This window comes from Quercus suber, unplaced genomic scaffold (assembly GCF_002906115.3).
Source record: "Quercus suber isolate HL8 unplaced genomic scaffold, Cork oak 2.0 scaffold_701, whole genome shotgun sequence".
NCBI classification, from domain to species: Eukaryota; Viridiplantae; Streptophyta; class Magnoliopsida; order Fagales; family Fagaceae; genus Quercus; species Quercus suber.
The window spans coordinates 56910-74228 of NW_027070142.1; the positions used below are offsets into that span (position 1 = coordinate 56910).

The 17319-nt window shown below is 32.8% G+C and overlaps 3 protein-coding genes across 4 annotated transcripts; all 3 read right to left on the bottom strand.

Moving 5' to 3' along the window:
* Positions 1-956: 956 nt before the first annotated feature.
* Positions 957-1996, bottom strand: LOC112017770 (cytokinin riboside 5'-monophosphate phosphoribohydrolase LOG5). Its single transcript, XM_065766382.1, has 4 exons — positions 1938-1996; positions 1789-1859; positions 1544-1687; positions 957-1414 (listed from the first exon to the last, which is right to left on the bottom strand). Exons 1-4 carry the CDS (start codon positions 1993-1995, stop codon positions 1316-1318), a joined length of 372 nt encoding a protein of 123 aa, XP_065622454.1. The 5' UTR covers position 1996; the 3' UTR covers positions 957-1315.
* Positions 1997-2874: 878 nt separating this feature from the next.
* LOC112034167 (cytokinin riboside 5'-monophosphate phosphoribohydrolase LOG5) lies at positions 2875-4766 on the bottom strand. Of its 2 annotated transcripts, none has more exons than XM_024066959.2 (7): positions 4574-4766; positions 4311-4408; positions 4174-4204; positions 3923-4022; positions 3774-3844; positions 3529-3672; positions 2875-3402 (listed from the first exon to the last, which is right to left on the bottom strand). In XM_024066959.2, the coding sequence occupies exons 1-7, from the start codon at positions 4685-4687 to the stop codon at positions 3304-3306; spliced, it is 657 nt and encodes a 218-aa protein (XP_023922727.2). In that variant the 5' UTR covers positions 4688-4766; the 3' UTR covers positions 2875-3303. The 2 variants fall into 2 exon arrangements, with proteins under 2 accessions (XP_023922727.2, XP_023922726.2); XM_024066958.2 differs by having other exon boundaries at positions 4311-4465.
* Positions 4767-10418: 5652 nt separating this feature from the next.
* LOC112024067 (uncharacterized) lies at positions 10419-17315 on the bottom strand. Its single transcript, XM_065766350.1, has 2 exons — positions 16985-17315; positions 10419-11268 (listed from the first exon to the last, which is right to left on the bottom strand). Exons 1-2 carry the CDS (start codon positions 17313-17315, stop codon positions 10733-10735), a joined length of 867 nt encoding a protein of 288 aa, XP_065622422.1. The 3' UTR covers positions 10419-10732.
* Between the last annotated feature and the right edge of the window lie 4 nt (positions 17316-17319).

The window sequence follows — 17319 nt, forward strand, 5'->3', positions numbered from 1 at the left end:
ACGAAGTCAAGATCGCGAGATCGAGCGGAGGTGATCGAAGGCGATCGCCGGCGCGGTGCTCGGGGTTCGACGGCGCTGTGATCGAAGGCGCGGTGCTCGGGGTTCGCCGGCGACGTCTCCGGCGTGTCTGGGCTCGTTGGGTTCGGGGTGCTGGTGCTCTCTTTCTCTCTTTCCCTCTCTCTGTCTTCATGCTCTCTCTTTCTCTCCATTTTCCGGAAATCATTTGAAGTGAAAATGATTCCGTAAATCATTTTCACCCTTGATCGTGAGTCAACTGAAAATGATTTCCGGAAAAAGCAATTTTCCGACGCAACCAAACACCCGAAAATATAGAAAACCATTTCCGGAAATGAATTTCACCCAAAACAAACGCAGCCTATATGTATCACATTCTTCCAAACAAATTCTAGTTTAAATAAATTTTTAATGCTTTTTTTTTACTATTATACGAGAAAATATTTCTTTTTTTATAGTAATTCTTTCATTTAACTATAGTATTATGTTAGGTATCCTTTTGTGACAATCAGATAATAGGTTTAACCGTTTAATAGATTCGATGGACGTACCATAAACATGAAGGTTTTAAGCTCCATCCACTATACTATTGCTCCAAGAAGTTTTTGGATGAAATTAATAATATGACCAAAGGTTAGAACATCAATTCTTTAAATATTTCCACTTCCCAATCAAACTCACCAATCACCATCAAAAGTAACGTCAATGATCGGTGGAGATGAAAATCACTAAAAATTTATTAACTCAACTCTTTTGAAAAATATTGTAAACATTATCATGTCTGAAACATTACTCTCCAGAGCATGCACAAGAACCAAGAACCAATGCAATAGAATAGAATAGATAGCTACTATTTTAAATTTTCCCTTAAGGTAATAAAATTGAAGTGCAAATTTTTTTTTTTTTCTTTTCCTTTTTGGGATAAATTATTTGCTATTTTTAGAGTTTTTTTCCCCTTAAAAAGGTAAAAAACTTCTTACATTGACTAATCGAACTTCCTACTTTGTCCTTGTAGACTAGACCAATAAGTACAAACAACAAAAACAGAGATACTTTTTTGCCGCCGAAGCTGAGAGCATTGTTAGGGCAACGTAAATTTACATCATTTTTACTTCAACTTGTCACATAACGAGTAGTGAGATATGATAGTAAGTCTATGTAAGTTCATATTTTTACCACTCACATATGGCAAGTCACAATAAAAATGGTGTAAATTTACTTGGTCTTTAGCATTTTTCTCAAGGTTAGAGAAAAGAAAAATGAAACCTAGCTAAAAGATTCACTCGTGGTCTCTGTCGACTTAACGAGCTATATCAGTCTGCAAAGAAGCTTTGAACTCCGTCTGTTCTGCCTCCCACTTGGCCTTAGCAACTACCCCATCATGCACAGGCTCGTATTCCTAATCAAACAAACAAAAGGCTAAATCAGGACAATTTTAAAATTCTTATTCACAAAGAGAGAGAGAGAGAAAGCTAATTAATTAGGACAACGTAAATTCTTATTTACAGAGAGAGAAAGAGAAACCCACCTCGAGTTTTTGAATGAGTTCTTTAGCGTTTGGAGCAGAGACGATTATATTGTGCTGAGAGGGCTTGATAAATCCATCTTCCACGGCTGTGTTTATGAAAGAGAGGAGAGAGTTGTAGTACCCATCGACATTAAGCAATCCCACCTGTTGATTTATGCATAAAAAAGAAGAAGTCAGGTTTTGATCTTCCAATATATATGCGAACTAGCTTTCAAATTTTAGTCTGAATCATGAAGTTGCTTTACAGGCTTATCGTGGATCCCAAGTTGGGACCATGTGACAACTTCCAATAACTCTTCCAAAGTTCCATACCCACCTAATCATACGCATAAAAATCAGCAATTCATGAATTGTCCACAATTTCAGAGTCCGAGAGAAAACGAAAGAGGGAAACCTGGAAGAGCAATAAAACAGTCAGAATAGCGAGCCATCTCTGCTTTCCTCTGGTGCATGTCTGCTACTAGGGGGGCATGGTCCATTGCCCCCCACGTCAAAGCTTGCCTCCGTCCCTGTATAGATTTACATTCTAAATCATTAAGTAATGCAGTTACATACATATTGTATTCTTTTTTTTTTATAACATACATATTGTATTCTTGTAAGAAATATGATGGCAAATACTCTTGAGTGTTTATGACCTAAGATATTTTAAAAATAATAAATGTAATTCTTATAAAACTTCTAGGAATAAATCAAATATAAGAATTTTCATATTTTCATGAGCTATTCCTATTCAAATAAAAAATATAGCTATAGTAATATTTTTGGATATTTAAATTTCTTAGACATCACTTTCTGGAAAATCTAAATACATTTGGGGACTATATGTATCACATTCTTCGAAACAAATTCTAGTTTAAATAAATTTTTAATGCTTTTTTTTTACTATTATACGAGAAAATATTTCTTTTTTCATAGTAATTCTTCCATTTAACTATAGTATTATGTTAGGTATCCTTTTGTGACAATCAGATAATGGGTTAACTGTTTAATAGACTCGATGGACGTACCATAAACATGAAGATTTTAAGTTCCATCCACTATACTATTGCTCCAAGAAGTTTTTGGATGAAATTAATAATATGACCAAAGGTTAGAACATCAATTCTTTAAACATTTCCACTTCCCAATCAAACTCCCCAATCACCATCAAAAGTAACGTCAATGATCGGTGGAGATGAAAATCACTAAAAATTTATTAACTCAACTCTTTTGAAAAATATTGTAAACATTATCATGTCTGAAACATTACTCTCAAGAGCATGCACAAGAACCAAGAACCAATGCAATAGAATAGAATAGATAGCTACTATTTTAAATTTTCCCTTAAGGTAATAAAATTGAAGTGCAAAAATATATTTTTTTCTTTTCCTTTTTGGGATAAATTATTTGCTATTTTTAGAGCTTTTTTCCCCTTAAAAAGGTAAAAAACTTCTTACATTGACTAATCGAACTTCCTACTTTGTCCTTGTAGACTAGACCAATAAGTACAAACGACAAAAACAGAGATACTTTTTTGCCGCCGAAGCTGAGAGCATTGTTAGGGCAATGTAAATTTACATCATTTTTACTTTTAACTTGTCACATAACGAGGAGTAAGATGTGATGGTAAGTCTATGTAAGTTCATATTTTTACCACTCACATATGACAAGTCACAATAAAAATGGTGTAAATTTACTTGGTCTTCAGCATTTTTCTCAAGGTTAAAGAAAAGAAAAATGAAACCTAGCTAAAAGATTCACTCGTGGTCTCTATCGACTTAACGAGCTATATCAGTCTGCAAAGAAGCTTTGAACTCCGTCTGTTCTGCCTCCCACTTGGCCTTAGCAACTACCCCGTCATGCACAGGCTCGTATTCCTAATCAAACAAACAAAAGGCTAAATCAGGACAATTTTAAAATTCTTATTCACAAAGAGAGAAAGAGAAAGCTAATTAATTAGGACAACGTAAGTTCTTATTACAGAGAGAGAAAGAGAAACCCACCTCGAGTTTTTGAATGAGTTCTTTAGCGTTTGGAGCAGAGACGATTATATTGTGCTGAGAGGGCTTGATAAATCCATCTTCCACGGCTGTGTTTATGAAAGAGAGGAGAGAGTTGTAGTACCCATCGACATTAAGCAATCCCACCTATTGATTTATGCATAAAAAAGAAGAAGTCAGGTTTTGATCTTCCAATATATATGCGAACTAGCTTTCAAATTTTAGTCTGAATCATGAAGTTGCTTTACAGGCTTATCGTGGATCCCAAGTTGGGACCATGTGACAACTTCCAATAACTCTTCCAAAGTTCCATACCCACCTAATCATACGCATAAAAATCAGCAATTCATGAATTGTCCACAATTTCAGAGTCCGAGAGAAAACGAAAGAGGGAAACCTGGAAGAGCAATAAAACAGTCAGAATAGCGAGCCATCTCTGCTTTCCTCTGGTGCATGTCTGCTACTATCCTGACCTCCCCAACTGTTTCCCCAGTTATCTGCTCAACAAAGAACAAACCAAATATAAATCACCAAAGAACTTGTTGACTAAAATAGAGAATATATACAAATTATCATTTAAAAAAAAATTAAACTGTTATGAAATCCATGAATCTAATAGTTTAATTATTATTTTACGTTCTAGACTACCTCCTTGTCCATCAAAAATTTGGGAATGATTCTGTGAATAAAACCAACAAACAAGTTAATTAACTTTAAGCCGCAAAATGGGCACAGAGATTTTATTCCAAACTAGAAATAATAATGAGAAATGGTAGAGATTGTACCCTATAACATGTCCACCACCTCGATGGACCTGTTTAGAAACTAAGCCCATTAATCCAACACTTCCTCCTCCATAAACAAGATCCAACCTCCTAGAGACCTTCCTCGAGAAAACCAAGATAACTCCTTGATCAGTAAGTACAGGACCAAGAAGATACTTGAAATTCAATGTTCAGTTTGATTAAATTCACAGGTAAAGCAATTGAAAATCCAAAAACATAATACTAATAATAATAATAATAATTTCTAGGCATGAAAAGGGTACCAGCTCTTGGCCTAGTTCCAGAGCAGCATCACTATAACAAGTCCTCTTGCCTGTTCTGCTTCCGCAGAAAACACAAACCCTTTTGAACCTTGACTTCACTATATTTTCCTCCATCTCTCTCTGGGTTTTTTTTTCTTTTTCGTGTGTTCTTGTCCTGCTTTGGTTAGATAAGCTCTGAGTATTCTTGAGATTTTTCGAGTCGGATTCCATATGCCTAAATTAAGCGTAAAGGATATACATTTATAGACACACAGCTAAAAACATGAATAGAATGGTCATATGTGGAACCCTTAGGCACCAGTGCACCACGTGGAGCTAGAGCTAGGAACTTGGAATCTTTTGTTGTAATTAGTTTCGCCAACCAGAACTTGGAATGCATTGTCAGTGTCCTCAACGCTAATGAATCATGTGCACTCTCATTTTGTCTCATTTTGTTTTGTCTACTATGAAAATCCAAAAACATAATACTAATAATAATAATAATAATTTCTAGGCATGAAAAGGGTACCAGCTCTTGGCCTAGTTCCAGAGCAGCATCACTATAACAAGTCCTCTTGCCTGTTCTGCTTCCGCAGAAAACACAAACCCTTTTGAACCTTGACTTCACTATATTTTCCTCCATCTCTCTCTGGGGTTTTTTTTTTTTTTTTTCGTGTGTTCTTGTCCTTCTTTGGTTAGATAAGCTCAGAGTATTCTTGAGATTTTTCGAGTCGGATTCCATATGCCTAAATTAAGCGTAAAGGATATACATTTATAGACACACAGCAAAAAACATGAATAGAATGGTCATCCGTGGAACCCTTAGGCACCAGTGCACCACGTGGAGCTAGAGCTAGGAACTTGGAATCTTTTGTTGTAATTAGTTTCGCCAACCAGAACTTGGAATGCATTGTCAGTGTCCTCAACGCTAATGAATCATGTGCACTCTCATTTTGTCTCATTTTGTTTTGTCTACTATGAGTTCTCAAAAATATCATCCACTTAAATTAGCCATAAAAATAATTATCCACTTTAATTTGTCTAATTAATCATAAGTTAAAGCTTGTTGCACACCGACTGTTTTACATAGTTTTACACATCTTTAAAAATAACTAAAATCATGAGTTGAAGTTACGATTTTCAAGTGACGTCACAATTTTAATTGTTGTTACGGTCGTATAAAACTGTTTATATGTAATAAATACTACTCATTAATCATTTACTTCTTCACTTTATTTTGTTTAGCCATTATACCAGGAATAAGTCTAATAACAAATTTTTCCACTACTAAAGTAATAGATTATGAGCCATGTAAAATAAAATTGGATTGAGTGGTAGAAAAAAAAATAGGTTAACTGTATATTAAATATTTTTTGCATGTACAAAAAAAATACAAGTCATACTAAATTGAACTCACCTTATAAAAGATTGAATAAGAGTTAGAAGAATAATAAACCTTGTTTTAATCCAATACATATATAAGTAATTATAAAATATTTCCAAAATAAAGTAACATGGTACTCTATCTTTTTATATTTATGATAGGTCATATTATTTATAATGGGTCTATCATAAATGTAAGATAAGTGAACACCATAACACCGGCATTCGAAAAAAAGAACTAATAATTTCCAAAACCCAAATTAACCCAACCATTCAAGTGAACCCATTTGTCAGGTCTAGATGTAACATCTTCAGTTGCCTCAACTGAGAAGAGAAGGACGGGAGGCTTCCGACAATCTGATCATGATTGAATTAAAAAGTTTGAAAAGACTCCGTTTTTTAATTTGTTAAGATCACCCAGTATCCAATTAGAAGGTAGCACAAAATGTCACCCCCCCTGTAGTCATCTACTTCCACAATTCTTTTTCTTTTTTTTTTTTAGCATATTGAGTGAGAAGATGTCTTTACGTGCACAACTTCTCCAAACTATGAAGGAAAATATGACCTTAATGTTATTGGGAAAAAGAAAGTTGTGGGATCCATTCAGGCTTCTCTCTATCTCTCTCCGTTCTGTATGATGTCGGCTGAAGAAAGAGGGCTTAACCTCTTCTAATTCTTTTTATATACATGATGCTGGATCAGTGATCATAGTTCCCTATATAGTCACAAATAACAGCAAAAGGTAAATTAGAAAATTCAATTTATAGAAGCTGAGAGTGAGATGGCACATTTTATTCATTAATTGTAGAAATCTAATTTAGCATATTGAGTGAGAAGATGTCTTTACGTGCACAACTTCTCCAAACTATGAAGGAAAATATGACCTTAATGTTATTGGGAAAAAGAAAGTTGTGGGATCCATTCAGGCTTCTCTCTATCTCTCTCCGTTCTGTATGATGTCGGCTGAAGAAAGAGGGCTTAACCTCTTCTAATTCTTTTTATATACATGATGCTGGATCAGTGATCATAGTTCCCTATATAGTCACAAATAACAGCAAAAGGTAAATTAGAAAATTCAATTTATAGAAGCTGAGAGTGAGATGGCACATTTTATTCATTAATTGTAGAAATCTAACAAGTGTTCCCCTTGGAGTTAGAACCCGAGACCCCCCTCTTCCTCAATCCAAAGCTCTAAACCTTGGGTAGGTAAGGGATGGCAATAGGAAGAGACAGGGCCCAAAGAATGAGATTTTCACTTCCGCTTCGCATGGTTTTGTCTTACTTCATTCCCGACCTGTTAAGTATGATGGGGAAAACTTCTTTACTCCATCTTTGCCCCTTGGGACCCACCCCACCTCTTAAAATTTTACTTCATGTTAGTTTGCCCTACAACTATTACAATTTTTTTTAATAAAACTTGTTTCATTAATATAAATATACTTGAAATTATAACTAAATTTATCCTATCAAATCAAACTAATTTTTAGCAAGAAATGAATAATATTATCTAAGATTTTAACAAGACAATATCACAACAAAAACAAAAGTCTTAATATCCACGCATTTAAATAAACTAGTATTGATTTGTTTGTTTAAATAGTAGGGATTCAAGGTATGAAAGAATTTATGATTATTGCCCTTATTAACATAGGGTAGGGTGGGACTAAAATGTCTAAACTTATCCACGCGGTGGGGGCTAAAATCTTGCCCCATTCCCATCCCTCCACTTATGCTGGGTGGGAAAAACCTGTATGAGGTGAAATAGGGAGGAGTGGGTCAAGGCAGAGTGGGGCAAAATTGCTATTTTTAGATAGGTACCATCCCACCTAATAAGTGAGTGGTAACTTTAGGTTGTTTCTTTCCCACAAATGTAGTTTCCCTATACCATATGTGTCACACATAAAGATAATTAAGTTCTCGTGGCTCTATCTCATAAAAAAAAAAAAAATCATAAAAATGTAAAAATGCAACAAAAGGAGTTGTTTCTACAACATTGCGTTTAGGAAGTAAAATATTTTATTGTCTAGTTATAAAAAAATAAAAAATAAATAAATTTTAAAAAAAATCTTTTTTTTTATTTTGTTGCTAAAACAATATGGGCAACCTCTATCAAAATCCTTTGTAACTATTGTAAAAAGAAATATAATTTTCATATAAATTTTTGGATTAGGATATAGGAGTATTTTAGAGATTTATACTTGGTAAGGTTAGGTTATATAAAAACTGTTGTAATTCGGCCTAATTTTCTCATATATTGGATTATTAGCTGCTCATTCTTGTGAACACATACTACCAAATCATGAAAACTCTGGGTTGATTACTCTCTTCTCTCTTATGTAATCTTCTGTATGTAAACTGATTTTTCAGAACACATACAGTAAACATTTTTGAGTTTCGACAAACGTTCGTGAAAATTCATACTTTATCCGAAACCGTATACTAGCATTATCCGATGGCCACTAACCTTTCTAGCAAGTATGCTGATCCAGATGGTGACGAACTTTCCCAAGAATTTCCATGAAGTCGGTACCGCAAATGTTGATCTTAGCTAGTCTCAGATTTCCATGTCGTGCGCAAAGAAACCAAAACCATGCACAGTTGTAACTAACCCTACGATCTCTATCCTCTTTATTTTCTTGACAAGATCCTCCCCTTTAGCTGATTGCTCATTTTTTTAAAGTCACTTGTTTGCAAGACATATTGTCTTCTTTCGAATTAAAAATTAACACAGGTTGGCACCTCCCTCCTCGTGCATGAATATTTGGCATAGTAGTCTATTCACCAACAGCAAAATCTTAACCACTGCACACTTTGCCTCACTATCTCTAATGGAAGGTTCCTTCAAATAACTTGGTCTCTTAGCTGTTGCCAATTGTGCTCAGCCGTACTATATGAAGGGTACTTCATGGTCTGTTTACATAAAGACCTCAGATCTGATTTAGGATTTCCTGTCTTAATAGGCTTCTATATATAACAGAACTCAAAACTAAGGAATTAGCTACAAAGTGCTTATACTCTCATAAACATAAATTCATTTCAGAGTCGCATCTTTTTCCCTTATGGCACTCCCAAATTTTGATGCTCTTAGAGACTTACACAACTCTGCCAATCTCCTTCTTCACTCACCCACTATCCAACAATCCCTTGTGCACCATCGACAAGAAAAGTGGGTTCATGAGGTCTCGGAGGCATCTCTAAGAATGTTGGACGTGTGTGGCATTTCTAAAGATGTTCTATTGCTCGTCAAATCAAGTTCTTGGTGCCACTGTCAATCTTGTTCCTTCTTCAATATTATTTAGCTGGGTTTCTAGAGGTTGGGTTGTGGTGGGACTTGCCTTTAGTGGGTCGGAGGTGGATCTAGTGATCAAGATTGTACAATTTTTGGTTGATGGATTTTGGGTCTTAGTTGTTTGAAGGATTTTGGTCTCAGTTGTTTGATCTAGTGGCTTGATGGACGACGTGGGTGGATTGTTTTTCATGGGTCTTAATCTTTCTTTTTAGTGGCAGATTTCAATTGTTTCTATTCTTTTGCTTGGGTTTGATCTTCATGTTCTTTGATTTGGTGGTGGTGATTTGGGGTTTTTTTTTTTTTTTTTTTTTGCTTGGGTTTGATCTTCATTGCTTCGTTATTCACATATGTTTTTTTTTTTAAATGTGAATAACGAAGCAATGCAATTGTTTATTTTTAATGACACAGTATCTTCTTTTTTTTTTTTTTTAAATGTTAAAATTTGAAGAACAGATATTATAGATATTAAAAAATAAAAGTGCTCAAAATGTAAACTTCATAAACCAATTGTGTGTTTTCACTTGAATTTTTATTTTTGAAGTCAACATTTAAAGTTTTGAATTGTTACGGATTCTTCTGGTAATCCGCTCAAACAGGATTCGTTGGTTTGGTAAGGAGACTACTTAGCTTTAGAATAAATTATTCTTCTTAGTTTTCCTTCTCCGAAACTTTGTTTGACTCATTTTAATTTACAGCCCCAAAGACATGGTTTTCATTCATTATTTAGAAAACAATTAATCAATATGAACTCACATGGATTCATAAAGTTTAAGAAAAACCAAAAACAAAGTACATTAGAGCATCCACAGTAGAGTCAAATTTTTAGCTTTTTAACACTATAAAAAATTATTTTATTTATTTTACTTCTCACATCTAACAGCAGTGGTTTTATCTTACCTTTTAACACAATAAAATAATATAAATACTACAATAAAATAATATTTTATTCAACCATCAAAACACAATCACAACCATCACCAAAGCCATAGAAATCACTGCACAAAAAAGAGGAAAAGTAGTATAACGCAAAAGGAAAGGCATAGAAATCACAGAGACAAAATGAAAGTAGTGTGAACGCAAAATAAAAAGTAGAAAAAAGAATAAAAAAAAAAGTAGTGTAAAAAAAAAAAAAAAAATTTTAAGTGCACAACCATTTTTTGCAGAGCCAAAAAATATTAATTTGATTCTACTATTACAAGATTGACTTTTAATGGTACTAAAAATAGTTATATAACTATTTAGCATCAGCAATAGTGCCCTAAGGTTGCGGGCTTGGACAAGCTAATCCAGTAGAGTACAATAATACAAACATGGCTAGACTGCTTTATAAGAATGAATAAAAGAGTATTCTCAGAAAAAAAAAAAAAAAGAATAAAAGAATATGATAAAATAGAATCAAAGACTATATCTGGCTTTGTACTGTGACCTAAGCGGTGAACCAGAGAGAGGCAAGCCTTGAAATTGGGTTGCCAACCTTGGGATTCAAACTGTTACGTTCGTACAACTAGCTAGTTTGTTAGAATGTTGAGAAGTGAAACTCTAGTCTGGATCAAACGCCTAAACATGCAATCCAGCTCAGCCTCAAGATCTTCAATGGCAATCTCCACTGCCTCCAATCTTTTATTAGCACTTTGAAGCGCCATTACATCACACGTATCATATAAACCTTGACCACCCACGCGTATAAACCTTGACGCAAAAGACCCTTTAGCTGATTTTTGATCCAGCCATGGTATAGAAATGAGGGACAATAGTGACTCCACGATAGAAATACTAGTCACCCTCACTTCCTTTAGCACATCAACCACTACTTTAAGGTTCTCATCGATTGGTGAGTGATTCGAAACAATGGATTTGCTCTTAATCCCTTTTAAAGAATTCAAGCACTTCAATGTTTCCTTCTTCAACTTCTTTCTATAGTGATTATAAGCCGCAATTTTGGTACCAATATCGGGCTCGCCAATACATACTTTACGTAATGTGAATTGAAGATCATGGAGTTGTTCATTACATTTGTTTGTGTGATTATGGTTGGTAATAATTTCTATGCAATATATAGTCTTATTAATTGAATTTCACTTTAACATTGTCCTATGTTAGTCATTATCCTTTGTAAGTGAGCTATGTTTGGATGATAAGGTGCTAAGGTGCTATGTGTCATATTTGGATTGACGAGGGAGTAGGTTTTTGTACTTAGGGGGAGTAGAGTTTTTGTATTTAGGGGGAGTTTGATGTATTTCCATGTATTTTCTTTATTTTCTTTAGTTTTGATGTTTATATCTCATTGTTTATATATATGTTTAGTGTTTATGTACTTGATTCACAAACATTGTCATGTGCTTATTGGTTATGATATCTATTGATGATGAGATTGATGTGATTAATGTCTCTTTATATGTTCCGTGAATTAAAGTTCAGATTTTTACTTAGATTATGGTACTGTATCTTCCACACATGCATTTATGGTTTGTTTTTAGTGTTTCAAGAATTTACAGGTTAATTCTTTCAACAGTTGCTGTCTATATTAGCAACTAATAGTTAGTAGTTGCGTAAGAATTGTAATAGGGTAATATCTTGTATTTGGGCTGGTATTTAATTTAAGCATTACATGTTGTATGTGTGTTTTGTCACAGATTGCTAAAAGGGGAGATTGTTAGGTTTTAAAGATTTAGGTTTAAATGTTTAGAATCATATTTTTGTTGTGTTGGCAAACCGAGAACAAATGTTTTCATGTTTAGGTTTAAATGTTTACATGTATGTACAATTTTTTTTTTCTACCACTCACAGTTGACCATTTGAAAGAAAATAAGCAATTGTAAAAAATATTGTAAAAAAAATGTTGTAGCATTACTGAAAGAAAGTATATGTTTAGATAAGATTGGAAAACAAAATATTATTATTTTCATCCATGTTACTTCTATTAATTGGTGGGAAAAAAAACATGCCGTGCCATTTGAAAGAAAGGAATTGAAAATTCTTAAAATCAATATAACTAAAAGATAAACCTACTGTTCAAGTGAATCGATAAATATTTAATTATTTTCACTAAATTAAGTGTCCAATCATTATTTTATATTTTTAATTTTGTGTTATTAAATTTGCATGTGTAGAATGCCATATTCCAAACAAATTATTTCTGATATATATAGGTCTTAGAAAAATAACCAAAATTTATATAAAATATTATTAATGCACCCCAAATAATAACTAATACGTGAAATAAAAATATATTTACCCTATTACATGTCATCAAAATGAGTTAGGAAATAAAAATTGTTAATATTAATATAATTAAAAATATGCATATATTATTACTTTAGTGAATTAATAAATGTTTAATTATTATGACTAGATTAAGAGAAATAATTATATTATTGATTGCATATTTTATTAAATTTGTTTCAATTGTTGTTAAAATAACTTCACATGAACTATTGCGCACCCTTGGCGCGTAGTCAATCCACAAATATAAATGTTTGTAACATGTGGGGAGTCAGGGTGGAGATTCAAAACTTTAAGAAGGAGTTTTACACACCTATATACTTAGATTAGACTATAATAGAATTTATATCTTGTATATAAAATTTATTAAAAACATTTTTTTTTTTTTTTTTGTTGTTATTCAACATCCACACCTGAGAAAGAATGCCATATTTCAAACCAATTATTATTATATTTTGGATAGTATATAATAAGCATTCAAAATAAATTATTTTCATATTAATTTTAATTTAAAGAAAAGTATATACATAATACATTCCTTTTCAAACAACTATCCTAGCAAGTCGTTGAAAAGGTCGGGAAACCAATTGTGTAGCATGGTTTTATTGTATTAGTTGTGGTTGGATAATGGATACAGTAGAAACTTGGGCTGACTTTGTTTAGAGAAATTGGGCTTTGGCATTGCTGAAACTGGAATTAAGCAGTACTGTACTATGTTAGCTTCGTGACCCGTACAACGCATCTTTCAGTCAACACTCTCTTTCTCTTGCTGTGGGCCGGGTTTCAACTTTCAAGTTCAAAGGCAACATCATTCAACATTCCCATGTCTATAGTCTCTATACCAGCCTTATTTTTGGTACCAACCAGTAAGAACCAAGAAGAGAGGGTTTATTCCCAAAGTATATACGTTTTCAAGGGAATGATACCCAAGGATATACTCTTTTTCTCTATTGTCTACATGTTCTTTTCAACACAAAAAGCTGCAGATAGATATCTGAAACAAAATGAACATGTTTTTTCTAGAGCTCTCATGAAGAGTCTTGTGCAGGCATGGATATGTTTCTTGATGGTCTTCTAATCAGATGCATATATATATGAGCAATATTATTATGACATTATGGTTAGATGACCATCAACGAACACGTTCGTGATATATTGCATGCAGTAATTATTAATTCCTCTCTTTTTCTTTCTTTCAAACACTTTTACTTGGTGAGTATTAATTGTTCCTCAGACTTACATATGGCCTTATTATGATTGGTGATGATCCTTCTATATCTTTATTTCTATATTTTGAAATTGATAACCACCCCCTTGATCAGGCCAAGCACACTCATAACCAATATCGTTGTAATTAAGAGCTATAGTATATTTAATATATACATTTTTACAGAGAGAGTCCAAGTTTGAATCTCTTTTCTCTAATTGTTATAACTGTTATGTACATCATGTATTGATATCCTGAATTCCCAAATATATATATATATATATATAAATTAAACACAAAGTTTGTGCACTCAAAATTTGTTCATGTTACCATCATACGAACACCGGTTTGGTGTTGGTATAATGGTATCATGTATCTTTTACTCAAAAGTGTCAAAATAGCTTATATGTACAGACAGTCTAAGCTCGCATGTGTTTGGGAATCGTTGATAAACTGGCTTTTTGATTATCTTATCTACTGTCTGCAGGTCCGACATAAGTCCTACAAATTAAAGAAGCAGTTTATATTAACGTTTTTCTTATTGCAACTTATTTCTCAAAACTTATTGTTTGCTTATTATTGCTCAAAACTTAGTAAAAAAACCCAGCTTAGTCATAACGTTTTATGCGAGTCTCGCTAAACTTAGTCAGAGAATAGAGAACCAGCTGGCTTTGTATTGCATTTTGCATACTTTTTGCTCAAAATTTAGTTTACGGGAGGTCACGCTCAAAAAATGGTTTACACATTTTACTTATGTGTTTCAATCGATTGTTCACGAGTTCCGTAATAATTAAATTAGTTTACGTTTTACTTATTCTGATTCTCCAACTTTTTTTAGTAGTATTTTCAAAAAAGAAAAGAAAAAAAGAATCAGCTTATTTTATTTCCATAATTATAAATTAAGTGTTAAGACTCTGTAATAAGCAATCCAGAAGTCAGGTTATAATGAACTCCCAATTGGTACATCATAAAGACAACTAGACCTTCTAATTAACTAATTAATTATGCTAAAGTTGATACACAAGACTTTGATAGCAAAATTCTATTTGGTTGCATGCCTTTTCAATTCAGGTTACATTAAAGTGACATATTTAATGAGTACTGGCCTAGACACATGTTTTGTCTTTATGAACCCATATAATTAACTAGTTTAAAAGTAATGGGCAATCTCTTTTTGAATACTTTACTCGACGCGTAGATGAGTTGGTGGACTATGGCATGACAAACAATAATCGTAATTCCAAATGTTAATGCATGTTTCACTTTATATTATATATCAATTACAATATGTGCTTGAATTTTTATTTTTTTAATAGGATTGTACAGCTTAGAAATATTAATATTGCTAATCTTATATATAACTATAACTAGCTATAACTATATATATATACACACACACACATATATTTGAAAGTCTTTAAAATTACAATTTTATATATCTCACCTATTATATCAAAGCCTAATCCATTCAATCCAATAATAATAATAATAATAATACACTAAATTACATATATATAGATTTTTGTTGAATAAGATACACCATAAACGTGTGGTTAGATTCATAGAAAAATAAATAAATAAGTACATGAAGTTAATTTACCACAAAAAAGTACATGTAGTTGGAAAGGAAAAAAAATAAAATAAAATGGGAAAAAGAGTTATAAATTAAGTTCCTTGAATACGCCTCCTCAAAAAAAAAAAAAAGTTCCTTGAATACGTGTGTTAAATTAAACTAGTGTGTAACCCCTGTATATGCATAGGTACAATTAAAAACAATCACAATTATATTGTTCAAATTATAAATTTTTTTTAAAAGAGGTTGAAATTATACATGATATTAGTTTACACATTTTTTAAACTATAGATTTTATAATATGTAATGGTTTCTATTATATATACATATATATTTAGACTTTTGGGTTTTTGCACCTAATAATTTACTTACAATAAAAATTAAAAAATTAGATGGACTCATGACACAAAATTAAACTTCAATTGAAATTCAATTTAAAATCTAATTGAATTTGAATTTTTCAATGTTTATACGTGATCATTTGAGGACATATGTAAGTATATTTATGGTGTGGTCCCCACTTGGCACCCAAATTTAGAAAAATTTTGAGATATATGGCGCATAATTATACTTTATCTAAATATATAAGTGTGTATATATATATATATATATAAACTTAATTTTCAGCCTCCAACTCTACTGTATTCTTTCTCATTCCAAATAAGCCATATAAGCCGTAAATGATGGTTATTTAATTACAACAACATATCAATAAATGATGAATAGTTGAGCATTGATTCTTCTAGCCAACCCTAAAGAAAGACGTTACAAAGACCATTAAGTAGCCAATGTTGAACAAGTCAGTTGTCCAGTCTCCCTTGGTCAAATGTGATTATGGATTTTGAATATGAAGTTATGAACTAACGCATACCCTTAGGAAACAAGACTCAATTCTTTTGGTAATCGATAGGTTCTTCAAAATAGCCCAGGTCATCTTTGGTCCTAAACCACCAATGTTTCCAAGGTGGTCAAGATTTTAATTTCAATAGATCATCAAATTATATGGCTTTCCCAAAAATTATGCTTGATAGGGAAGTTAGGTTCATGAGCTATTTTTGGAAAACTGCAAGTTAAAAAAGTGTGTCTATATATATATATATATATAGAGAGAGAGAGAGAGAGAGAGAGAGAGAGAGAGAGAGAGAGAGAGAGAGAGAGAGAGAGAGATAATTCTTTGTACAATAATCGAATTCTAGTTCTGCAATCAAAGGACTGATCATTGGGTGTGCGAATCTCACAAGCAAGCATACATGTCAACAGCTTCACATGGCTTAATTATTTGCAGGCACCAAACAACTGTAGCTTATAAATTTGAGATTACAAAAGCTACAGTATGGCCTATTGAGTTCTATATACATCACATATATCTTTATCAGGCTCGGTAGAGTACTTGATCGGACTCAATTTTGCCTAATGAACCTCAGTTGGGCATGATAAAGTTGTGTATTATGCATAGAAGTATTTACATCTAAATTATACCAAGTAATAAGTACACAACATTTTTCATAATTGTTAACATAATTTGATCATTGTTGTGATCGAAGTAACATCAATTTCACTTTCAGCTTACTATTGATGCCACTTTTATTATGTATTAATCACAACAGATCATATTAACAATTGTGGAGAAATGATATGTACCTATAAGTAATGAAAATATAAATGCAAAAAAATAACCAAAAAACAAACAACAAAATCACCAAAATATTACAACACTTGGAATTAGTTGATACCAAGAAAGGTTGCAATTCTAGGCACCAGTTACACATGAGAACATTCTGTGGCTCCTAAACCTCACAAGTTTCTGGGGGGCAGGAGGTGCAACTTCCATTCTTCTCATGTTATCTCCAGATGATGAGAATCCAACAGCATAATCTCCAACAGACTTGTGCCTCCTGTGACCATTTCTCTCTGTATGAAAACCACCTACCTTTTCAGTTGAAGGCAACATGTATACATGACTCTGACTATTGGTGTAGAAATCAGCTATGTTGTAACTTTGAGAAGCTCCTGAGGAGAGACACCTGTATTGGCTGCGAACTCTGTTTTTCTTGAATGCCTTGAACACCATGGGGATGAGACCCTCCATCTAA